This window comes from Chionomys nivalis, chromosome 1 (genome assembly GCF_950005125.1).
Source record: "Chionomys nivalis chromosome 1, mChiNiv1.1, whole genome shotgun sequence".
Taxonomy (NCBI): domain Eukaryota; kingdom Metazoa; phylum Chordata; class Mammalia; order Rodentia; family Cricetidae; genus Chionomys; species Chionomys nivalis.
The window spans coordinates 55,316,322-55,343,095 of record NC_080086.1 but is presented as its reverse complement, the minus strand read 5'-3'; the positions used below and the strand labels follow the sequence as shown (position 1 = coordinate 55,343,095).

Below are 26,774 nucleotides of genomic sequence, written 5' to 3'. Positions count from 1 at the left end.
GATCATGGGAGTGATCTCGGTTCATTTTCTTCTGCCAACTCTATAAATCTGTTTGAATCTTAAGTGGAGATTATATATATTTAAGTAACTTTGGAATTCTGGCAAGGATAAAACATAAAATATAATTAGGTCCTATATAGCTATAACAGAAGCAGCACAAAGAAAGATGTATTATGAGGAAGAAGGGGCTTGCACACCCATCTCCATGTATTTTGGAAAATCATGCAGTATGCAGCACTGGAACACAGAGATCAGTCAGCTCCGGGCCCTCAGCAGCTCTGCCACTCTGGGCGGAGAATCCCTGAACTAGGAGTTGTGTTCTCACCAGAGAGCAGCAACTCACTCATCTCAAACTGACAAACAGATCTCTAGACGTCAAGTATCACGAGGGCCACATGGTCTCCATTTGAGAAGCATGGATCTGACATATCCTCTTTAATGTGCAGAACCCAGGGAGACTTCCAGGTAAACAGTGAGGATGAAGGCAGGCTAAGTGTGGGGAAAAGGATTCTGAGCCTTCAGACAGAGGAATTGATGATTACAATGAAAAGTAAGATGGTGTTTGGCAGACAATCCGTGTTTCTCAGTCTCTAAATGTAAGAGTTTTAGGTTCATCTGAAAATTGGCATGGTGGTGCACACCCAAATTCTAAGCACCCAAGAGGCTGAGGCAGGGGGATGAAGAATCTGAAGCCAGCCTCTGCTACATAACAACAAACAGCTGATCCCAAGGGGGAATAAAACAAATAAATAAGAATAAAATCTGCAAAAAATGGAGGATCAACTGACTTATAAGTAACAACAAATTAAGTTTATAGAGGCAAATCTAAGAGGAAGGCTTGTGGGCCACAGTGGGGGGGTTCAAGATTTTGATTGCTTTAATTAAAGACAAACAGGGTGAAGGCATTTTAACCCTTCTTTGTGCATATCTACTTAGGGAATCAGGTCAGCAGCGCTGAACATTGACTGACTTTTACAAGACAAATGTCTTAAGATTCAGGAGCTATTCTGTACACTAGTTAACTCTAGAGCAGACCCATCAGTGCTAATTCTGCCCTGCCATCACGATTCCTGCAAGCTTATCAAAAGAGGGCAGGGTCCTGCTAACCAGCGGCACATTTCTCAGATCTGCCCCCAAAGAAAGCCTGGCGGCAAAGAAATATTAGTATCTGAACACACGCATTAAAAATAATTCTTCCCTATTTACTTATTTTGTGTGTGAGCATTGGTACACAAGCGACAGGACATGTGTAGCAATCAGAGGACAACTTTTGGGAGTCTGGTGCTCTCCTTCCACCGTGGAGGTCTGGGAATAGAACTTAGGATATCAGGCTTGGGGGCAAGTGCCTTTAATCAAAGTTATCTTTCTGGGTCTAAATTTTATCTTTAAAAAGGAAGCAGTCAACCAGGTAGTGGTGGGCTCATGCCTTTAATTCCAGCATTTGGGAGGCTGAGGCAGGTGGATCTCTGTGAGTCTGAGGCCAGCCTGGTCTACAGAGTTCCAGGAAAGTCAGGGCTACACAGAAACTGTCTTGAAAAACAAAAAAGTAAATAGTGAGGTGAGAGAGCTCCGAGGGTAAAGGTGCTAACTACCAAACCTGAAGACCCAAGTTCAATCCCTGGGACCTACACGGTGGAAGAAATGGCTCCCCACGAGTTGTTCTCTGATCTGCACACAATCACCCCTGTACATAAATAAATGTAAGAAACGGAAGTGGTGATAACAAAAGATGTAGAACAGGACAGATTTTTCCCAAGCATATGCTCACATTCCCTAACTTATTTCCCAAGCATATGCTCACATTCCCTAACCTATTTTCCTATAAAATAAAGAGAAGCAGGCATAAATTAAATTAGTCTTCTCTCGTAGCAATTCAACTGTTTAAGATCTGTTAACTTTCTTCTGACTTGCCTCTTGAGGTCAGACTGGGTCCCAGTCATACTTTCTGAGACCCTATCAGTGCTGCCAGGACCAGGCCATGACAAAAACAATAAGTGTCACTCTACAAAGGTCAAGGACAAAGCTACTTGCCCAGATGCCTGGAAACACTGCTGCTTCCACGCCAGTGACAGAGAGTAAACTAGTCTCAGAGAGGAATTAACACAGCATGGGAGCCAGAGAAATACCTTGGAGCTCCAGACACCCAGGTCATTGATTAGGACCTGGAGGGCCATCCCTTTCTGCATGTCCGAGGCAATTTTCTCCCATGACACACTATGTTTTGTTCTTGAACATTTAACCTCGGGACTTAGACAGTAGAGACCTTGCCCTAGCCTATCCTTTAGGAGTGCTTGAATGGCTACTGCAGAGTGACACTTTTCTAATTATTCTGTCAAGCATCAATCGCAGAAGTTCCCAGTTTCTGCATGCTCTGTGTGACAGGCAATCAGTGTGTTACTTACAGGAGGCACACTAGCCCCACCTAGACATTCAGGGCTTGCTAGTTCCCAAGGACAAGAAATGAAGGGCTAGAAGGACAGAAGTGCGTGCGTGTGTGTGTGTGTGTGTGTGTGTGTGTGTGTAGGGGGGAAGAGGGGAGCCCCAAGTGGTTGTACACACTCTCCTCCAGAACAAGTACTTCTGCATCTGACAGCCCTTTGAAATGCAGACAGCCTCAATGCCAAGGGTCAAATTTGTAAATTTAACCCTTTCATCTAGAATTTTATTCACTGTGTGGCTAAAACCTCATCCAAACAGCACAGCACAAGAACCATCTCAGCGTCTTCTCTAGCTCAAAGTAGAAATGGTGGAAGTGAGACAGTACCTAGGCTGAAACATGTGCTCCCACCTTCTTTAATGCTGGGTTGTAGGCACATATATGTATGTGTGTGCTGGTATATGTGCACTTGTGTTCATGCCCAGATGCCAGGGGTTGACATGAGGTGTCTTCCGCAGTTACTCCCCACACCTGGAATTCACCAACTGGCTTGATTGGCTGGCTAGTGACCTCTATGATCTAACTTCAGTCCCTCAGAGCTGGGGTTAAGATTTACACTGTGATAACTGGCCTTTTACGTGGATATCGGGATCTGCATTCAGGTCCTCATGCAGACATGGGCAGACCTTTACCAGCTGAGCCATCACACCAGCTCCGTTTGCTGGGTGTCTCAGAAACAAAACAGCAAGAGCTGGGGGGAGAGGGGGAGAGTAGGGATTGGTAGGGAAGAATTATAGGTAACTATGGTTAGGAATATTTCACTCGTTTATTTGCCTGTGTTGCCTCTATGTTAACAGATACCCTGATTACTAGGCTGCATACAGTTTCTGTGATAATATGTAGGAAAAGAAATGTGACTGATCGGCCGGTCTTTCAACTGGTTTAGATGTAGTGGTCCAGCGCTGTGAAGATTTCTGAAGCTTTCTGGCTATACACCCTGTAGTGTTGAGGATCAGAGAGCTCTCAGGAGCCCAGGTGCTTGGAGAAAACTCAGGTTACTCAGAAACCTGTGGCCAGGGATACCCAGACTAGTGACAGCTAATTTCTTCACTGAGCTGTGTTTTCTTTACTCCTCTCCTACAACGGGGATACTTATCCCCACCTAAGATTTTGTCATTCTGATGTAGGAAGTTTTTGTAAGATTTCTCACTCGCTCTGTAATGTTTTTAGAATAAAATCCCAAATTCCAGGCCAATGCATGGATCCTGAGCTGGGCCCAGTTTAAGCTTGGGCCTCCTCAGCTCTCCTCTTTGCCTTCAGTTTCTGCACTTCCTTTTCTCTCTGCTCTTCTCACTAGGTCCCTTTCTTATTCAGATCTCAGGACCTCAGAGGAATTTCCCCTAGTCAGTCCATCTGCAGTAACTGAGACTTTTACCAATGGACCCTACTGGAGGTCACCTCAGAGGAGCAGCAAGGCCATTTGACTTTAGGACATCGGCCCACCACAAGGCAAGGCACTGGTAGGTAAATCTCAGATAGATAAGGCCCCAAGGATGGCTCTAGCTACTGCTATGCTTTTAGATATTTGTCAGTACCTTTTTCCTCTGGGCTCTGAAATCTGGCCTGGTGTGAATGGGTGTGGGGAGATCCCCACTGCCTCTAATGTAGTGTGAGTATCTTGTGGAAATATCCCATTCTACTGAGCAATTTTACCTGTGAAGTTCTATGAAGATGATTTCCTCTTAAGCAGTACTGTTTAAAGTGTTGCCCCTGCCCTGATAAAGCAGGGGCTGAAGAAGATGGAAAAGAGGAGCAAGTCAGTGTCACACGGTAGGACTGAAAAGTTTCTCTTCAGGAAAACAATAGAGTCCCAGGGATTAGCTCAAGTTTCTTTTAGTATTGGGAAATGTGTTCCTGGGCTAAGATATGCAACATTGGTTTAGACAGTTGACTTCATATGTTTAAAAAGCAAAGAACTGGATGGTTAGTTAAGACAATTAGACAGGATTATAATATATGAAAAGTAAAACAAGTAAGCTGCTTTTCTGGCAGTTATAAAAACTACTGCCTATGTAAACATAGGCTGGAAGGCTCCTGATCTATGCGAAGTCTAAGAGACAAATGTTTAACTGTGTGGGTCCTTGGGGAGAATTTGATTTCCACCTGTAATAATCATGTAAGGGATATGGAAAACATGTTCTTTTTACTTGTATTCATTGTAATCATTCACTTAAAAACTAGAATACAACCACATTATAATTTTCATATTGCTTGAAAGATTATGCTCGGTATACAAGCTGTAAGAGAAAACTAAAGACGAGAGAAGGAAGTCATCAGGAATTAGTGAGAAGGAAGACATCAGGAAGTAATGAGAAGGAAGACATCAGGAAGTAGTAAGAAGGAAAACATCAAGAAGTAGTAAGAAGGAAGATACCAGGAAGCAGTGAGAAGGAAGTCATCAGGAAGTAGTAAGAAGGAAGATACCAGGAAGTAAAGGAAGACATTAGGAAGTAGTAAGAAGGAAGACATCAGGAAGTAGTAAGAAGGAAGACATCAGGAAGTAGTGAGAAGAAAGTCATCAGGAAGTAGTGAAAAGGAAGTCATCAGGAAGTAGTGAGAAGGAAGAAATCAGGAAGTAGTGAGAAGGAAGAAATCAGGAAGTAGTGAGAAGGAAGTCATCAGGAAGTAGTGAGAAGGAAGACATCAGGAAGTAGTGAGAAGGAAGTCATCAGGAAGTAGTGAGAAGGAAGTCATCAGGAAGTAGTGAGAAGGAAGTCATCAGGAAGTAGTGAGAAGGAAGACATCAGGAAAAAGAAGGGAAACATTAGGGTAGAACAGAAAAGAAAAAGAATAAAGTAGAACAAGCTACTGAAAGAATAATAAAAAAGAGAAGCTTTATTCCTCCAAGAAGTTGGTATGATTTTTCTCTCCAACTCTGCATCTCATTTCCAGCCTCTCTGACCCACAGAAGACTTGTCCCTGTGCAAGACCCCAAGGGTGGTGATTTGAAAGAAAATGGGCACCTATAGGGAGTGGCACTATTAGGAGGTATGGCTTTTTGGAGTAGGTATGGCCATGATGGAAGATGTGTGTCACTGTACGGGTGGGCTTTGAGGTCTCCTACGCTCAAGCTACACCCAGTGATACAGTACACTTCCTATTACCTGCTGATCAAGATGTAAGAAGTCTCAGCTCCTTTGCCAGTATGGTGTCTGCCTGCATGCTACTATGTCATGTCATGTCATGTCATGATTATAATGGACTAAACCTCTGAAATTGAAAGCCACCCAATTAAATGTTTTCCTTTGTAAAAGTTCCCGTGGTCATGGTGTCTCTTCATGGCAACAGAAATCCTAATTAATCATCAAGAGATAGCTTGCCATCTGAAACTGAGCTTAGACTGTGATTTCCAAGCTTAAAACTGGGCAAGTGCAATCCTAGGAGAAATGGGTCTCTTTTGGTTGCTTCAAGACCAAGGAACACTGACAACTTGCCAACACCTTCCTCTGCCTGCTGGATCAGAATGCTTCACCTTCATGCCCTCTTTACTTCCTTCTGGATCGGATCCGCATGGCTGTCTGAGGGTTGACCGAGTCTCTCCCAACCCCTTCCAAATTTTTCCTAATATTTGCTCACTTAATCTTGTCTTGGTTGAGTCTAAGTCTATGACAAATACATTCATTCTTGTCCAATTCTGGTGAAGAAAATTATCCAGAGTGGCACCTAGAAGTGTGTACTATGCACAGCTCTTTCGGTGGTTCTCAGGCATGCTGGAGTTTGAGAAACAAGGCTATAATGTTATCATGCTAATTGCAGTCAGAGGAAGAATGGAGGCTGAGCCTTCTGAACACTGAATTTCATGGCCCACCTTTAGATTGCATCTCTGTTGAAACACTCTGCTCTAAAAACCAAACACTTATTACTGTTAGTTTTTTACGTACACCTAAAAACAATAAAAAAAAAAAAAAGCAGATTGTATACAAGGGGTATTAGCACAGCAGGTAAACGGAAAGACTTTCTGGAGAGCTGACAGTCTTCATGTATCTAATAGCTTTTAAGGAAGAAAAAAAATAAACTTCTCAATTTATAGCTCTCTCTTGTGAGGGAAGCAAAATCTGATGGTCTGCCATTACTAAACTAGAAAGCAGCCACACTATCAAGATGGCATCTGACAGGATGAAGTGGCACTGGCCTTGTTGCTATCGATTTCCACATGGCAAAACCTGGGTCCTGGTAAACTCTCTTTTCCTTTTAGAAGACACACTCTGGTCTCCAGAGAGAAATGGTACAGCCTTTGACTCCACTTATCAATGCCAACTAAATGTTTTTATGAACCAAACACATCCTGGAAGTGCATCTACCTTGTAGTTGTTGAAGATGAGGAAAAACTGAAATACAAAGAACTTGTTTCTGCAGAGGTCACAACATGGAAAAGAGATACACACAGATACACACACACATATGCATATAGATAAAAAGAAATCTCTTCACTAGTATGTGATGTGTGTGAGTGTTTGCATGTGAAGGCCAGAGGCTGAGATCAGGAATCTCTCTCTAGAGTTCTTCTACCCATTCTTTAAGGCAGAGTCTCTCAATCAAACCCAGAAGTTTCCAATATGGCTAGTCTAGGCAGCCAGCTTGCTCTGGAGGTTCCGCAGTCCAGTTTCTGTCTTCTGAAGCTAGAATGAGAAGAAGGCCATCTTACCTGTCTAGCATCTATGTGGGTTCTGGGCATCTACGTTTGGGTCCTCTTGCTTGTATAGCAGCATTTTAAGTGGTGAGCCATCTCCCCAGCCAAAAATAATATTTTAAAACAAACAAACAAAATCCTCACAAACTTTTCTTGTATATGTTCACAGTGTCAGACAGACTGTGTTGAAATACATTTAGAGTGAGCAACAGGAGGTGCAAAGCCTTCAGGAGTAGATGGGGCACTCTATTTCAGTGTGAGTACTGTGTCAGTGTTGACCCAGCTTGATTTTAGCATCAAGCTGTGTATGGGAAAGACATGGCTGCTCTCTGCAAACCATTTCTAAGTATCAGCAGTCTCAGTCATGAATTCCTAAAGACTTGGCAAAAGCAAAGATGAAGACAGGAATAGAGTGTAATAAAACCAACCACTTTAAATGACAGTCACCTCTTCAAGTGAGGGCTTTTTCCTAGAGGCTGGAGTCCTTAGACATGGAAAATGGGTACACTGTAACCGATTAAAGTCGTCCAGACATTATGTATCTATATCTGAAGAGTAAATAATTACTGCTAAAGTCGCCCAGTGATGCTGCCATGCTAACTGAATGCCATTCCTGTTTGCCGGGATGAGCTTGGTTTAACTGAGGCTATAATGGACCTGGCCCTGTTTCAGAAGAACTTGCCAAGTCTTCCTGTATTTGCCCAAATTTAACTTGCCTTAGGATGCTGCTTTCTTTCTGATTTTGAAGCTTTCGCTCAGTTCCAAATCCATAGCACAGAAAAATTTTAAAACAGTTTTTAAAGGCTCTTCACTTAAAGTTAGATTTAGACACACACTTGATGGCTGAATGTAGCCCTCCTCTGGAGTTTTTACTGAAGTTTGTAATATTTGGGCTTTGTTTGGTTTGCAAGGCCCATGGGCATATCCAGATCATTTATAACTTGCAGGTCTTTTGAGCTCTCGAGCTTCCCTACTCCACAAAGCTTCTTTCTGGGCTTAAGAGGGGGAAGAACACTACCTATGGTGCCTCCACCCATTCTGTGGACTTAATGGTCCTTAGAAACCAGACAGAACCAGCGTCCATCTTTGCCATCTCTGCAATCCATGCTCCATGTCCTGGTCTGAAAAGGTGAAATAAAGTTACACTACCCAGCAGTGAATAAAAACCAGCACAGAGCCTCAAATGTCTACTGGTGGCTCGTAAGAAGATGGTAGGAACGGCCAAACAAATGTCACCAGGATCCAAGTAACCTACTACTCCTGATGTGCTAAAAGTGTACAAATAATTCTACATTTTAGCAAAACAGAGAAACATAAATTACATAAACTCTAGCTAAAAGGAACAAGATATCAAGGGCTCACCAATAAAAATTTCATTCTTAAATTTGTAAGAAAATTGAATATATCTCCTCCTTGGCAGTAACAATCGTAGAAAATGTCCTCTGGCTTTCTCTTCAACAGGTTAAAGGTGAATCTGTTGCAGCTCAGGGAACACACCCTTAAAACAGTCCCTAGAGATGGTCTTCAGGGACAGGGGGAGCTAGAAATCTCCAAGGGCCTGTAAATTGCCTGCCCTACGCTATCCTATTATGTGTGTACAATGAAGAGAGGAGCATTCGTTCAGAGCCTTTAAGTTATGTGATTCACTACGCAGGAGACAATCCAGTTCATCATCCACAACAATGTACTGACTTGCTATATGTACTTCTTCTCTCTTCCTTCAGTGTAGAGAGGATGCTTTTCTTTGTTTTTACTTTGAAAATCTATGTTGTCATAAAACTAAAACCCATCATGGAAGGATAACATCATCAGTGAATGATATAGAAAGGCTCCCTTTAAACCAATGCATTTGAATAGTCCCACCTTTTTCTTTTGTCTCTCCTAAAAATCTGTATCTAATTAATAAAATTTTAGCCAAATCTAATCTAATTCACAGGTATCCAATTTTAATGAGTTTACATATTGATCTGTAAAACCAAGAGTAAGACAAACTAGGAAGCATTGTGCCTCAAAACACTCTGGTCGCAGCGCAGCTCTCCAGGCAGGACACTCATCATGCCTAGTAGTGTCAGGCCATAGCAGCTGAGTCCAAGAGCTTGTGTGTGCTCCACAGTGCAATGTGCACCATATGCTTGACTCACAGACATTATGAATCCCACTATATGGACATGGCAAGTAAACAAGAGAGAGAGAGCAAGAGCCCAAGTGAATGAGCAAAACTGAGTAGGGACCTTATTGCTATTCCCTTCAATGACAAGAATTCCTAAAGGAGAGGTGAAGGTCCATCACTCACAGGGTCAGGACCTCACATTCTAAAGTGTACCTTAGGGATTTTCAAAGCTACACAAAGCCCTGTGCTGACTTGCTAATTATAATCTATAAAAGAAGCATGACCATTGAGTCAACATTAAATTGGATTTTTTAAAAAATGCTTATTTTTTTTTATTTTTCACATACCTAAGGAAAACTCAGCAAAGACCTCCGCAACAGCATTAGCTATCAAATTTCTTGACCAAACATAGAAGAGGATTCAATATCTCATCTTAAAACTGCCTATTATCGTGACATTTGTCAAATATACGAAAGGTCTGACCATTTCCCTTTCCCCAAAGAGCAAAAGAGACCAGACATCAAATGAAGGCTGTATGCTTTAACACGAAAAAGGTGATAGACAGAATCACAGCAAAACACTTACAAATCAAGAGGGAAGAAGAAAAGCGCTGAGATTAAATGCACGGAGAACATAATAGCAAAGAATTCTCTGGAGAAGAGCGGCAGCTGATGGTGACTTAAGAGACAAAAGTGAATAAGATCCACTTCAGCGACTGCACTCGAGACGTGGTAATTTCATAAAGTTTATAGAAAGTCACTTGAGAATGACACAACCCGTTATTGTGGTCTACCTTTACAGACAAGGAAAATACAAGTTCTCTGTGAGCAAACTGATGGGGGAGTCGCATCTCCAAACGGCCGATGAACTGTATTAACTGGAAGATTACCCTCAGTTCTCATTTGGATAGAAAAGGCACTTTAGAATGGTAATTTCCTCTGAATTTCAAAGATATATATGACACAGAAATAGAAAAGAATAAAACAGAAGGGGGTGTCACAGAACATTGGAAAGAGAACAGGTAAGTGTTAACGAAGTTGAGCCTGGAGCTGTGCAGAAGAGGATGGCAGGGTGAATTATGCTGGGTGAGCTGGTACTCGCAGGTAGGACTTGCTGTGACATCAGTGACAGGGCTTTTCACTCAAACTCATGTCAGTGACATCAGTGACAGAGCTGAGGCTGCCACTCAAATTAAAGCCACCACGAGCATCCTCTGAAGGAGTTGTTAGAACTACTGGGCCCTGCCTCAAGATCAGGGGCTTAGTGGGTCTGGTTAGACCACAGATACATGTAAAGGAGATTACAGCTAATCTGGAGACATGGCTGGGAGAGCCACACATCTAAGAACATGTAGCCACATGATGAGTGGACACGAGTGAGGTTCCATCAGAAAACTTCTGTGTTGGATCTTACACAGATTTTGCCAGTTGTCTAGAAGTGCAGTCTCTTGGGCCCTATTTCTCAAGTTCACCATCGCAGACGCAGGTGGTCCTATTCCTGAGCTTCAAAAGGAAATGATTACAGGGACCTCTGTGACTAGTCTGAAGGGCTTGCGGCCAAAACCTTAAAAACAACCTATGATAGCAGGAAAACATTACATCAATCTGTCTGGCTTGAGCATACTCTATGGGCTGTATGTTTATTTGCAAAGTGGGGGAATGTCCAAATGGGGAGAAAACACAAAAGTGACAGGGAATGAGAGAAGTAATCTCAAAAAAAAAACAAGAGTCAGGATAAAGCACAACGGGTAGAGGGCAAATAGGAAATATGATTATCACAGCCTTTAATCAAGATCTTCCATCAAACATGGCTGCTATGTTGCCGTTCAGACGCCCATCATTCATGTAGTGCAGTGTTGCTCATATAATCTGTGATGAAAGATCGGTTTTTAGCAAGTTCACTAACAGTGATAGATTCTGGTCCCACAATCTAAGTTCTTCACACAATTCTTTACTTTCATTTTTTCATGTCTTTCTTTCACCCTCCTCAGGTGATTATAAAGGAGTTCTTTTGTCGGAATCTCATTAGCATCATCAGCATTTGGGTTAACTGCTTTGACTTATAACAGGGAATTCACTCCATACAACCACTGAAGATAGGTTACCACATGTAGAAAAGTATCAAATACTATCCTAAACCTGCTACCTTGGGTCACAGAGATGCACTTAAGTTCCTAAATCACTTCTGTTTTGGTCTCAAGCAAGATAAATCTAGAAAGTCAAGGGTTAAAACTCCAGTATTACTATTTCATTGTTTCTGATCCTAAGGCCTCTGAGTATTAAAATAGTTGCCTAAGTGTTTGCTCAAGAAGACTCTCCTGACTTCTAATTGCAAAAAAGGGATGTGTTGGGAATGCTTACATATAACGATTAATGAAAGAAACTATAGATAAGCAGGAAGAAAAATAATTAACTAGGATTTATGCCAACTGACCCTTGGGAATGCTAACATGTACACTCGATGTGCTCCAATTCATAAGACCTTAAAGGGGGTAAAAAGCAGCCTCAGGAGAGGGTCCCCAAAAACAGATAAAATAATGAGGCATACTGAAAAACGTTCGTTAACTGCAAGACAGGAGCCACCCAAATTAGATGAAAATTGCAGTGTCAACTATTTATCCTCTCTCTGGTTTGTTTTTTTCAAAGGTCTGCAATACAGCAAGCCCTGTGGTCCAGGATGAGCAGGAAAGGAGGGGTAGCTCCCAGTAAGATATGGTGGGAAGACTCACTGGTAGCTGCAGTTCTATCAGGGCATCTGTGGAAGAGGGCTTTCTGTGGAAGCCTATGGAGGTAACAGGCTCCGCCATCATTTTTACACTTGATCATTTTGGCCACTCTATTTGGTTCTGTTTCCCATTAGGTATTTGTTTGCTCATTAGCTTTTTTGTCCTTCTTTCCTTTCTACAGTGGCAGCTCAAGGGAATAGGTTTCTCTTCCTTCACGGCTTCACCCTCAGTGCCCAGCAGAAAGACTGACATACCTATATAGTTCACAGATCCTGTTTTAAGGGCCAAAGTTACATTTTAAGTTTTAATTACTATGCCTAAGAGATTATGAAACAAAAATGCCTCAGATCAGCAAGCCCCTTGACCAAGGACAGATAGTTCTTGAACTGCTTGAGGCTGTTGTTTATGGGAGATAACAAGCTACAAGTTTTTCACTCCTCTAAATACGTTTGTCTCACTCATATGCACCTGAAGTGCTTGACCACATGTGGTCAGGGGAGGTTCACAGGCAGGAAATACATCAGAATGAACACTTGCCCCTGACTGGACCCGACGGAAAATACAATGAATTAAAGGTTTTCCTTCTTAAGCCCTTGTCATACTTGATTCTGGGCCATTTCCCAGGAACCTGAGTGTGGATCTGGTCAAAGCCCATCCACCTGGCCAGTCTTTAATTAAAGATTGTTTCAAATGTGGCTTTAAACTGTGGTAGTGGTCTTATTCTTGACCGCTGGGATTACACTGTTTATGCTTACAGCTCAGAGTGGCTTCTTGTTCCTTTGGGTGTTCTGGGGTTTGGAGGGCTATTTCTGATGAACATTGGGGTTCTTGAATGTAACTGTCCTGATAGGAATGAAGGTATTTTAAAGGGAAATTTGCACCCCTCCCTTTGGCTAGCAGACTATTGAGGGAATGGATCCCAAGGAATTGGATTTCCTTAGGAGTCTCATTTTAAGAGGAAGGAAAGGCTGGGATCCTGATATGAGCAGAGTGTTAGCTTGTCTCCTGGAAAGAGATTTCACATATTTATGACAATCTGACAGATCACCCTGCAGTAGAGACTGGAGTAAAGACAATGATGGATCAGTGATGGGAAAAACCACATCTTTACCAGGACAGCTCAGTTATGCACATTCCTGGCTCTTTATTTAAACCGCATCCTTATGTCACTACCCCCCCCCCCCCCCCGCAATACCTAGGGAGCTGAGATCACTGGATCTCTGTTCTTTCCCCATTGTGGTCATACTGAATAAATCTCCCTTTTCTGTTTATATCATTACTTTGTTTTTGTAACTGAACCACCAAGGAAAAGGAAGCAGAACCGAGGGCATTAAGGCTGCCAGGGCCCAAGCTCTGGCCCTAACAACTCTCATAACATGAGGACCTGCTCTCTAACATGCTTGGGAATAATTACCCTCTCCCCAGTTAAGTCTTTCTGAGTATGGGATGACCCCTGACTCATAGGTGTCCAACTTGCACCCATGGCTGAGTTCCTTCTTTAATACGTGGTGTCTTTTTGGAGCCTGTTTCCCTAGAACCAAATTTTCTATTTGCTTCAATTTTGGACTACAGTACAGACCAGAGGCTGTGGTACTGGCTGCCTGTTCATATCACCCCTTAAATCATGCCTGGGATTCCTCCCAATGCTTAGATGCTTGTCTTCTACCACCCTCCACCATTCTTCCTGGAAGGCCCCTGCAGCTTCCACAGTCCCCCTGAACACTTGTCATACACGGTCTCTGGTTACTAGACAGGAGGTTATCCCATCCTCTCTGTAAAGACATCTTCCCACCCTTAACTCTGCTGGGCTGAGTCTAGTTCTAGACTTGGGGTCCACACTAGCCTATTCCATTGTGCTGACAACAGTTAGCTAGATGACTGATTTGGCAATAAGGAAGTGTGACCTGACAATACCAATTGTTCTGAAAAGACCTTTGGGGAATTTACCATGTTCCATGTATGTGTACAGGAGCAGGAGATGCGAGGATAATAAATATGACTGAACAAAGTGAAAGAAAAGAGAGGGAAATTCAGGGAAGAACTTGACAGCTCATGGAGCCAAGGAAAGTCCACTGAAAAAAACAGCTGGAGAGGTCAACTAAAAAGGAAAGTGAGTACACAGGAGATAACTGAGCGGGGAAGACTGGGAATCATCAGCAACAGTGGGAAAAGGGAAGAGAGAGAGGCACAAATAAACATCAAATGACACTCACTGCAGGCCAAAGAGAGTACAATCACCTACTTAGAAGTTCACCTGGGATGAGTGGTGAAATGCATAAAGAAACTCCCTGTCTCTTGTCAGCAAAAATGTCATTTCAAAGCCTAGCAAGAAAGCGGCAAGAGTGCAGGGGACTCTCTTTCCACCTCCCCTCTTCGCACTGAAATAAAGGCTCTGAGGAGATAGATACAAGGACCATGGCAAGCTAGCAGGCAGGCAGGGGCTGCAGCAGGATCAGGAGTTCTTAGGTAATTAGCTCATAGTGACTGCCCCACAGCTACAAATAAGCCACCATTAGCCCTAAGCTCACTGAGGAAGCTAAGCCAGGAGTCCATTTTGGGTCATGAACACATAAAGTATGAGAGTGGCCCTGGTTATGTTACTTCCACTGTTATTTAATCAGAAATATCAACAGCACAACTTGCCGCACCACACTTGGTTAACTTCACTGCCCTCTGCCTGAGAAGCTTTCTGATATCAAGCCTCTTTAAGTATCTTCTAAATAACAACGGTCCTTCAATACTAGTCGGGATGCATTAATGTTAACAGAAGTTGACAGTCAAGAAGACCAACAAAGAACCCAAGGGGTGCTTACTATGTAGCAAATACGCCGGGAGAAAACTCAACCAAGGGGTAGCTGGTAGTGTAATGTGAATCAAGTCAGGGACATTCTTCAAATCTTATATATTTAATAGGAAATGTAAATTTATAAAAAGTTAGTGATGTGATATATATATGTTAAATGAAGAGACCTAAGTCATAAGATCACTTTTTAAGTTAAAAGAGAAAAACTAAAACTTTTTCACTAACCAAAACAACTAAAACTTTATACATAAAAATACATTCAGGCTAGGGGTTGCCTGACTTCTCTTTCATTAACAGATAATGTGAGAGCCAGGCAGCAGTAGCGCTTGTGTTTAATCTCAGCACTCAGGAAGCAGAGGCAGGTGGATCTCTATGAGTTCGAGGCCAGCCTGGTCTACAGAGTGAGTTCCAGGACAGGCTCCAAAGCCACAGAGAAACCCTGTCTCAATAACTGCCCCCCCCAAGAGAGATAATGTGGGTAACTGATGCTACTTTCTCCGAAGGGCTCCCCATAATTATCCAAACACTGCACAGTAATTCCCACAATCCTGTCTACCAAACCACTGAACAGCTTCTCTTATGGGAAATACAGCACTGGAGATTCCAATGAGGCCCTGCTCACAATATGTCAACCGGCCAGTACAATTTAGTTTTAGGTGATTTATATAAAGTCACTTTTATTAACAGATGTATTATTGATTCAAACACTGAACTCATGTTAAGTGGGGGACTCTACACCCCACTTTAACACGGTATTTGGAGGTCAACATTAGCTCCTACAAACATGAAGACAAAAACAGCTAAAAGGTGGGGCCAGCACAGTAGTAAAGTTGTTATGGGCATGCACATGACCCTGAGTTCAATCTCCAGTACAAAAAAAAAAAAAAAAAGAGGGCAAACCATTAGCATGGCACTAAGCTAACTATGAAAAGGACATTGTGTATGGCGTTTAGAAAAAGGCAAGAAAGCAGAGGCATGTCTGCTTTGACGTTGGTTGGAAAGTGAGCATCAGTGACTAGCACTCTGACTGCTCTATATACTTCTATATAATTTTGAAGGTGTTGTGGAATTATACAAAACTACCACCCTTATAAATTTTAGCATCAGACCCTTTCCAAATGCGGAATCACATGCACTGTAGATAACTACGCTGGGAACAGGGTTCCCATTGCACTGCACCACACAGGAACCCCTTCAGTGTTTACAAGATGTTTCTTGGAAATAAGGAGAGCATTATTAAAGCTAGAGGGTCACGCCATTTTAATTCACAACACTCATACAGTTCAGAGATTTGTCCAGATTCAGAGATTTGTCAACTTATTGAGAGAAGAGAATGGGAGAGCATCATATTTCAGCTTCACAAATTTAAACCCTTAATAAAAGCTTTGTGTTCAAAAACAAGAGACAGGAAGAAAAAAACGTCTCCACATACATGCAATGGCCCATTCTATTAATCTCAATATACACTCTTGTATTAAAAATTTTTGTGTAGAGCGGTGACTTAACAATGAGTTCCCTTATGCATAAACAGTAAAAACCACAAACATGCGCATCACAGACAAGGCAAATACTGACTAAAAGAAAATCACGCTAGTTAAGAACAATAGTAGTAATGGCCAATATGAGGAGAAATGGGCCCTCCTTTTGTTGGTAGTAGGCCCTAGAGTCTATCAACTAAGATGAACATAAATCAACAATAAGTGTAAAATTATTGAATCTATATATATTTTTGTCTTTAACCTTATAGGAACTCATCAGTAATCAGAGCTGTATGTAAAGTTATGCATGTAAAGAAGGTCGAAGCATCCGGAATGCTAACTAAAGAACAAACTAAATAAACTTTTATATTTACACAGATACCAGTTAGCTATTAAAAATATTGACAACTATAGGACAAATAAAAACATAAAAAACTGAAAAGCAACAGACTGTATATTAGTGATGACTGTGGTACTACATGTATATCAAAGCTATTACGTATTTTTTAAAAAGTCTATATACATGTATATATGTATTTAATTTTAAGACAGGAACTCCTGTATGCCAGGTTGGCGTTGAACTTGCCATGTTGCTGAAGTTAGCCTTGAACTTTTTATATTCTTGCCTCTCCCTCTGAAGCACGAGGATTACAGGTGGATGCCACCATGCCCAGATAACATTTTTATGCTTTCCTGTGGTTTTCCAACTTACTAATTATGGAAGAGGGATGTGTGTGTAAAACATCCTAAACAGACGTGACTACTCAGAACGCTGATGAGCCAGTAAGACATTCTAAACAGAGACATGACTACTCAGAACGCTGATGAGCCAGGACATTCCTTAGGAAGAACTATTCAGATGTGCTGCTCCCTCACAAGACGATCTTCCCTGGCAGTAGTCAGGGGAAGTGTTGAGAAGAAAGGAAGGGGCTGTTGAGTATTCTCATTTCCCACATCATCGGGGATCATCTCACCAGATTATAACATCTATCCACCGCGCCTGAGAAAACCAGAGATCTCAGATGAAAGACGTTTAGACCTGCTTTTCTGAAATTATTTTCCTAAGACTGCTTTTCACATTTAGTGATTCATCTATCAAGCTTCTTAGACTCTAGACTAATACCTTACAATAACGGTGACACTTCTAGATACCCTGTCATATGAGATTATTATTATTGTTATAATTCTGAAGAGTCCAGCAGTCTTGACACCACTCCTGGCCATTATTTGATTGTTGTTGCACTCAACAAGTCTCTTGGTGCAAGGGGGTGACAAAAAAAAAAAAACCTTAGCTCTTCTAATAATTATACATTTCCAATCTATTTGACATCATAATTTCATTAGAGGTCTATTTTCTGTGCAACAGCGTAAAGGCTTCTACATACCAGGTGAGTAATTACTGAGCACGCTGGGACTACTGACAAGATTTCAGAAGGTATGCCTGAGTCAGCGAGGTAGTGTAAGCACGTAACATAAAACATGAACTATAAGAAGCATAGAGGACAGGACAACCTTCTCTTTTGTTTCTACGTTTATTAGCAAGGAACACAGAAACAGACAATGCCCTATTAAGAATGGCCTGAAATGCTAACAGACATCCCTGAGAAGTATGTCAGGTAATACAGAATGAGCCTGAAGTGTCATGGAAGGAGGGGTCTGCTCAGAAACTTGATTTGGTCAGGAAAAGAAATGTAAAACAAACACAAAGGCATTCAAGACAGCAGAAAAACCAGTGTCAGCTAAGGGACAGAGAAGAGAATCCAGGGCAGAATGTTTTCCATTTTTGGAATGAAAAATGATTCAATAAAACAAACTATTCTATGCAGTATTCGTTACATACTGCATGTGTGCACTGAACAGTCAAATACCTATAAATAGATTATATATAATTTCTGTGTTTCAGTTAAAAGTGAAAATTGGCTTGTACTTATTTTTTATTTTTAATGTGTATAGGTATTTTGTCTCTATGCATGTCTATGCACCATGTATTTGCCTGGTGCTTACAGAGGCCAAAATAGGGTATCAGATCCTCTGGAACTGGAGTTAGAAAGGGTTGTGAGGTATTATGTTGGTGCGTGAAATCAAACCTAGGTTATCTGGGAGAGCAGCTTGTGTTTTTAACCACTGAGCTATCTTTCCAGTCCCTAAAAATATACTTTAATAAGTGGATTATCAGCCGGGCGGTGGTGGCGCACGCCTTTAATCCCAGCACTTGGGAGGCAGGGGCAGGCGGATCTCTGTGAGTTCGAGTCCAGCCTGGTCTACAAGAGCTAGTTCCAGGACAGACTCCAAAACCACAGAGAAACCCTGTCTCGAAAAACCAAAAAAAAAAAAAAAAAAAAAGTGGATTATCTAAGTACAAAGAAGAGGGGAGTAGATAATGGGCTTTAGATTGAAAAACACACGAGCATCTTTCCTAGACTAAATGCTCAGGCAGCTATCAAGTAAAGAATGGCTGCCTGACTCTGGGAATCTGTGATAAACAAAGCCACTTATGATCCTTCCAGTAACACTCTTCGCTGTATTCTGGAAGGACTCTAACTCAGCATATCATGGGGATATTTGCACACTCACGCCTCCTACAGTATTGTGCAAAATAGCCAAGGCAAGGAAGCAGCAGAGCTGTTCATTGACAGATGACTGTATGAACACATGGTATAAACAATAGAACTTTACCATCCAAAGACTCAAATTTTAGGTAATTTGCAGGAAAAGGAAAATGGATAGAGATTATCCTGTAAGTCACACTCTGAAAGAAAAATAAAACTTTTTCTCTCATACGTGGAATCCCTACCTAATTAAAAAAAAAAGTCTTGAAAACAGAGGGCTATCTGGGAAGATAAGGAGAAAAGTGGGAGGAAGGATGGCAGCTGATAAATAAGGGTACATAACATCAAAGCACAGGATACGTACACAGGAGAATGTCACCCACAAACCCATCATTTATACAGGGAATACACAGAAGAAAAACGTTTGTCTAAAAGTTAAAAATAAACAAAGAAGAACGAATGACTGCCTAGACGTTAACCTTTTCAGTCCACGTGAAAACACTGTTTCCAAACAGTTCTTAAGGAAGAGAGTATGGGGCAGCTGCTCTGGTACCACCCAAGAAAACAAACTCCTGCAAAAGTTTCAGTGACCTAAGAAGGAAATGCTCACTTGTAGACAGGCAATCTGTCTACAGTGGCCTGCAAGTCAATGTTCACTTATAATACTTACAGACAGGCGGCCAAATCATTTTGCTGCATTTTCTGAGTTGCCCTCAGAAAGCCTGACCCTCAGAATCCTCATGGCATGGTAGTCCCAAGACCAAGCCAGCTTGGAGCTGCCAGATTTGGGATTCCTTTTTGTCCTACTAAAGCTTTAAAATTTTATTTGCCTCAGTTACCTTTTAACAAACTCCCTCCCTCTGATAGAAACATGAATTAAGGAAAACTATAGTATTGCTTTGTCTTTAAATATACTCTAAAAGTACCACATTTTAAAATGTTTTATTTAGCAGACAGTAATCCAAAACGCTAAAAGTCATTTGGGTATGTCATGGAAAAAGGGCATGTCGTTTTACTTCTCTGGCCTCCAATTCTGCAGAAATTGAAGCACACACCACAGGACTCACAGAAATAATCTCTTCACAATTTTATAGCAAACAATATTAGATGATTCTTTCAATCATGAACGTAATCTTCCTTTTATTAAACTGTTGTCTTGGATGTCCAATTAGAGAATCACCGCATGAGAATGAATCAGTTCTACCCAGTGTCCAATCACGGGCAGAGGCATGAGACTAAGAGAGTGTGAGAAAACTCCAAGAAAGCAAGGAAAGAGTCTCGTGACTTCAGTCTCTTCAAACATGGAATTTGGTCATGAAATGTGTTTTCATGCTCCTTCCAGGTACAGTAGGTGGGAATGAGTTGACTTCAGATTACTTATTATTGCTTGCTGATGATATTCAACTATATGTTTAAAATATCCTTTATATATGTCTATGGAAAATGATGCTTTTGCCATGTGTGGCTTGTTTTTGTGTCCATATTTTACTTAGGTGACTCTACTTACCCCTCAGTATAAACTGTCTGCAGCTCTGAATAAAGTTGGCTATTGCATGAGACTTTAGTCTGCCTCATTTTTAGGCCCCACTCTCCCAGGTCCATACTGCCAATCAGAGTGGTGAACATACTATCTGTTTCAAGACAGCACATGCAGCAAGCCTGGGCATGAAAGAACTTGTTCAGGTGGCTCTCAGTTCCACATAAAGACGTTCAGTTTAAATCGAAGGTTATAAAATGTCAGAGAACTGAACGTTTAAAATAATGACCCAAGTTCCCACTGAGCTTCACAAATGAACTGAACTAATGCGCTGTTGTGATTAAATACACTAGATGCAGTGATTTAAACAGTTGGAAGATATCCCAATGACCAACAAATACAGGAAATGTGTTCAGACTCAATGATCACTTATTAACAAACAGGGTATTGCGACACACATGCTAGGGATTTTGAAAGTGGAAAAAAAAAACCTGTCAGTAGCCCCACTGAAGACACAGGCATGATGGAGAACAGGGGCAGACAGCATATGATACATTGAGTTCAAAACCAGGCATCACAAACCTGTATTAGTACACAGGAAGGCGGTGGTTGCCTTTCGGGGAAAAAGTAAGGTTAGAAGGATTTGGGGGTGGTATACATGGGAGGGAGCAGAGGGATATATCTTGACTTGGTTGGTAGTTTCGTAGGTATACTCAGTGATAACTCTTCCAACTATATGTTTAAAACTTGTGTTATTCAGCAAAAATGAATGTTAAGGTTAAAATGGTGAATTTAGAAGCACAGTGAAGATAAACAAGGCTTCCTAGAAAGCCCCTCCCTGAGGAGCACATGCAAGGCAGAATTACCTCTTCCCAAGGAGGTGGCTATACTTATCCTTCCTTAAATATCTTAAAAGATACCAGCCAATAAGAAGTCTCCTTCAAAAGAGAATGATGTACGTACTTCAATTCTTATAACCAGCAACCCTCTTTAGTAAGCGCATTTTACAAGGGAAGAAACTAAGGCACAGCAAAGTTGAATAAAATGCCCAAGTTTCCAGAGCAGTGAGCAGTAAAGACAGGGTTAACCACTGGCAGCCTGGCTGGTGAGCCCCAGAAGGAAAGCTCTCTCCTCACACAAGGCTTTGGCTTCCCGGCAGCACATTTCCTTCTGGCAGCTGAAAGGGCTCCGGAAGAGGTGCTCTTAAGCTGGTACCAAACCAGGAAGCATGGTCCAGGCAAGCCAGGTGCTTCAGAAATGCTGCTCACCTACTCTGGCTTCTCAGAAGAAGGCCCCAGAGGGCAACAGACTCCGTTAATGCAGGCTAGCCGAGGGTTACGGATGAAACTGTGCCAACCAGCCTTTGCTTTATTCATTTACACCAGATACTTCACATGGGCCAGATGTTGTATCTGGAATTCTAAACTCAAGAATTAGAAATATAAGCCAAAGCATAATTTACAAAAACAAAAACCCAAGGACAACATTTTATATAGCACTTTTCTTTGAAATGTATCCAAATTCTTAACAGATTACAACAAAGCTCCACTTTCTATTATATCTGCTCCTGGATTTACAAAAGCTGTTCAGAGCTGTGAAAGTCAAATAAAGATGAGACTGGGACCTTCCAGGCTTTCTTTCCACTTGGGCCCTGATGGAAAATACAGGAATAATAAAATACTGAATGATATATTTCATGTGAGGTCAAAATAATAGGTGAGCTACCTTGAAGACTTTTGGTTTAGACAGTTCAATAGAGGAATTCTGTCTCATATGCTATAAACAAATATGTCAATTTGTTATGCAGATGTTTACAGATGAAACAATCATTTGGGCTTCCTAGGCAAGCCAGAAAAAAAAAAAAAGTAAAGTTCAGAGCTATGGCAAACACTGTGAATAAAAACATGGGAATCTGTTTGAATGATGCCGTATTTATTACTTTACCAATAAAATTACGTTATTACAACAAATACACAGGTGTTAAGACTGTGGGTTTGGTTTAACACTAATAAGCCATTTGTAATTCTGAGTTTCTGTGAATGTAACTGATTAATTCTTGTATCTAACAAGACAATCCTTTGAAGTAATTACCTGTGGGTTCTTGAAAGCGCTACTTTAGGCAGATAGACAGGTCTCTATTAGAAATAATCATTGCCAAACTACAAGCTGTTTCTTTGCTGAATCAAATCAGCTCTGTGTCTTCATGTGCAGTGTTCTGTTGGATTCGCCATTCTCTGACTTGCACGAACCAAAGCCAGGATTGGAATCATCCGTTACATTTCCACGCTTTTGGACCAGCTTAGGAATTTCAAGGTTTGGAAAAACGTCCTGGGAGATGAGCTATGCATTCATTTTCCTGATATAGTGTGAGGAAAATAAAATACCTCCCACATCCCTTTATCCATCCCAGGATGACAGCCAGTCTCAAAAAAGTTGAAACGCTCCAAGCACTTAAAAATATTCCATAAGGTAAAGTTAAATTTTTTGAAGAGATTATTTAAACAAAAAAGGCTTTGCAAGTAATTTTTTTTTTATATTCCTGTACTTTTATGAAGTTAAAATTCAAGAGCAGCTACTAAGAAAAGATATTTCAGCAGGGCAGTGTGGTGCACGCCTTTAATCCCAGCACTCAAGAAGCAGAGGCAGGTGAACTTCTGTGAGTTCAAGGCCAGTCTGGTCTACATAGTGAGTTTCAGGACAGCCAGGACAACATAGTGAAACCCTGTCCCAGGAAAAATAAAATTAAAAATAAATAAAAAGTTCCAAAGAAGAGTCCTCATATTCGTCTAGGTAGATTTAACCCTTGGCCAGTCTCTATCCTTAATATAAGTGAATTTCACAGATGCTAATAATCAGTGTTTTATCCCAACCATTGCCCTCTGATACCTGTGGGTCACGAAGCCAGGTGCTATGTGTCACAAGTTAGTGGCACCTACAGAGTGCACTTCACGTGGGGATCTCTAGGAAGAAAATAATTCTTCCCTCAGAAGGAGTACGAAGGCAAGTGCGAGACAACAGAGGATGCGAGAGCCTCTGGTGACCAATGGACCTTAAACAACATAGGCAGTATAAACAGATCTTTTCCTAAATACCTTTGATGGATGAGTGGCTTAGATTGCGCCTGGACAACATTGACGAACCGAGTACATCTTATAGCTAATGACATATTAAGAATTGTTTAGTGAATCGGAAGAAAAGAGTTACAAAGTAAACCATGCTTAGAAAACAATAAGGCACAGGAAATACTGACAAGCATACTGCACACATGGAACCGAACTGCCCAGGCCAAACAGACTACTACCAGTACACTGTTTAATGAGAGGCATCCGCATGAAGCGAGCTGTAATGTTGGTCTTGGTGGGGGTGGGAGACAACTCTGGTTTTGTTCTCATTCATTATTTTTTCTGGGTGATGATCTAAATTTTCAAGTTTTTAAATAATTTAGTAACCAACAAAATATATTAAATACTCTAACAAAATTGAGATAACACTACTTGAATGAGGTCTAATACAAATGATTATGGCATATAGGGTTAGCCCCAAGCCCAGTTAAGAGAATGAAAAACTATGAGAAGCATACCTTTAAAAAAAACTAAGACATCCTATGTCAGAAGTGAACCTTGTCAAAGTTGTCCCTCGATAACCAAGAAAGCACAATAACAGCAAAGCAACGAACTGACGAAGAACTCATTAAATGCCTGCAATACTCCTAGCTGGGCTACATTCCAGTCCACTACACTCAAATTAAAAAGAAAAGATTTACACAAATCAACAACGGAATCTAGAAAGCTACATTCAGTCATTTACTGTTTAATCTGTATGTAACAAACTGTCATAATAAAGGATTGAGATTAAACCATATGTAGAAACAGCAAGGCTATTATTTCTTCCATACATTATATACTGTGATGTGTGATCATATAATTCTATAAATTTCTAGTACTCTGGTAATATCTTCAAGATCCTTACAAAGGAATGTGAGGCTGAGTCCCACATCATGTAAACAGAGGACTAATTAATGGTTTGGTGTCAATTACCCAAATGCACACCAATCAACAGCACATCGTTGATTGACACACTGCCTTTTGTGTTCTGTTCCACTTCCCATGACTTTTAGACATAGTTTCTAAAATAAGATCCAGGAGCTTCTTATAACTCGTTAACCAAACAAAAGACAAATTATTGTGCACTGCAGTGAACAGACAGCACAATTTGTACCTGAGGCTGGAAAATACATGCTGATTTCTTCATGCTTAGCAGCAAGTGCCAAGCTGCATCACCTGGAGGCCAAAGGTTGAATACTGTGCCATACACCTGCTAAAGAGGAGTTACCTTGGGATCAGACGTGAGCAGTTTGAATGCCTGATAGACTTGGGCTTCTTTTACACCACCTCCAAGGTCCAAGAAGTTAGCTGGCTTCCCTCCATTCAGAAAAATGATGTCACAAGTAGCCATGGCTAATCCAGCCCCATTCACTGAAATGCAAATAGCACATGATGTAGGATAGACCAATCAGCATGGAAAATGGTGTGCAACACTCAGAGCCAAATGAGAGTCCTATCATTTCCAGGCCTATCTGTGCCTTGATTGCAACTCATAAACTCACGCCCAATCAAAATGCATGTAGTCAAAGAATAAATAAGAAAATAGGAATGAAGAGGATGCATCAACAATTCAAATCAAAGAAACAATTAATGGGAGGAACCAATTTGGCTGTGGGTTCTGGAAAGCTCTTTGTAAGAGAATGGGCAAAAAGAATAAAAGCTGTGAGGAGCTATTCAAATGTATTAAGTATGACACTTAGCTTGTCCCTATGGAGATGCTCTTTGAATGTGCATGCACCGTTTTTGTGATTAACCCAACTACTCAGGATTCTGCTTTTTCTTCACTTGCTGTAGGCATGCATCTTTAGATGATTTCATCGACATTTACTCAAAGGAGAAACAACAAAGCCAAAGCCGGCATCCCTTGATGCTCCTTCTGTAAACAGTGTAAGAAGCAGTGGCATGGTGGCACATCCTGGGAATCCTGGAGCTCAGAGAGCTAAAGCAGGCCACACATGAATTCAAGCCAGCCCAAGCTACACAGAAGTACCAGGACAACATGGACACATAGCTCAACCCTGTCTCAAAAGCAAAAGTAAGGGGTTGGAGAGGTGGCTCAGCAGTTAAGAGTATGCACTGCCCATGCAGAGGATCTGAACTCAGTTCCCCGCATCTAGGTTCACAACCACCTGTAACTGAAGCTCCAAGGGATCTAATACCCTCTTGTGAGCCCTGGAGAGCATTTGCCATTGTGTGTGGACGCATGCACACACACAGAAAATTAAAAATCATTTTAAAAAGAAAAAAACAAAACTTAATACAAGATGTTAATTACTAACATAGTATTAAAACTAGAATTAAAGTAGAACAACTTATGGGCCTTTTAAGAACTGAAGTGGCATTTTAGCACTGGATTTCTGCTTTCCAGAGCTAACTCTTATTGATCAATTCAATTTTTTTTGTTTCTTATGTTTAATTATAGAGAATTACTGTCCTTGGGTAGCAAGGATTGGGGATGTCACAACTCAGCAAACCACTCAAGGTAAAACACCCTTTACCTTTTCTGACCCTTGAATGGTCCCAGGAAACCCTGTGAATTGTGATTACCTTAATCAAGGTGGAGGACACTAAATAAAAATAGGGAGTGGGGACCTGTATCCTGGGGTGGGGGTAATGTGTACCAAGGCCCAAGCTCAGCTAATTAAGCATGCCTGTTCATCATAAAAAGAATGTATGTGTAATAAGAGTTTCAAGAATTGTGAAGTGTTTTATTGAGAGTCTGTGAGACACATTCATACAGAAACATCTGTATTTAATTTGTTGTAAACACACCCCTACACTATCCCCCTTTCCAAATGTCTACAGATGTTGGAGCACATTTCTTTATTGTGGCCATAAGGTGTGAATGATTGGCACCATTCAGAGAGTCTCCCACACAAAACAGAAGCTTTAGGTATCAATTGTAATCAGATGCATTTCCCATTGTATTGAACAGTGAACTGTTGAAGTCTCTTCACTTCTTAATATAATGATGCTGTTGTTTTAATGAGCAACAAATCTTTTTTATTTTAATTCCATTAAGATGAAGACCTCAGTTTCTAGTGCAATGAATTGTTTCTAGCAGAAACACAGTTGTGTGCAATTAAGCTGGAAGCAAATAAATCACAACACTAGAAGCCGTGGACAATAACTGAAATTGTATTGCCTCTACAGACCCATTCTGATCTCAGCTGCATAAGCCATTTTCACTAAATTAGATGACGATGATGGAGCCCGTTGTTTGATTAATAAACTGGCATAATGAATTAAGCATTTTGGCAAGTAGTCACCATTTCATCGGAAATGTTAGCGAAATGATTAGAATTTATGTCCTTTGCTCCTTCCTCTGTGCCCTAGTTAACTTTAACTGTCAACTTGAAACAGCCTATAGTCGCCTGAGAAGGGAGTCTAAACTGAGGGACTGTCCGGATCAGATTGGCTGGTGGGCAAGCGTGTGACTGATGAGTTAGGAGGGTCCACCT

At 41.2% G+C, this 26,774-nt stretch overlaps 1 protein-coding gene across 1 annotated transcript in view; it reads right to left on the bottom strand.

The window, feature by feature from the left end:
• Positions 1-26,774, bottom strand: part of Suclg2 (succinate-CoA ligase GDP-forming subunit beta) — a 269,009-nt gene that overhangs the window by 72,814 nt on the left and 169,421 nt on the right. The window contains exon 9 of the mRNA XM_057766788.1: positions 24,542-24,684. Coding sequence (XP_057622771.1) covers positions 24,542-24,684 — 143 coding nt within the window. The remainder of the gene's footprint in view (positions 1-24,541; positions 24,685-26,774) is intronic.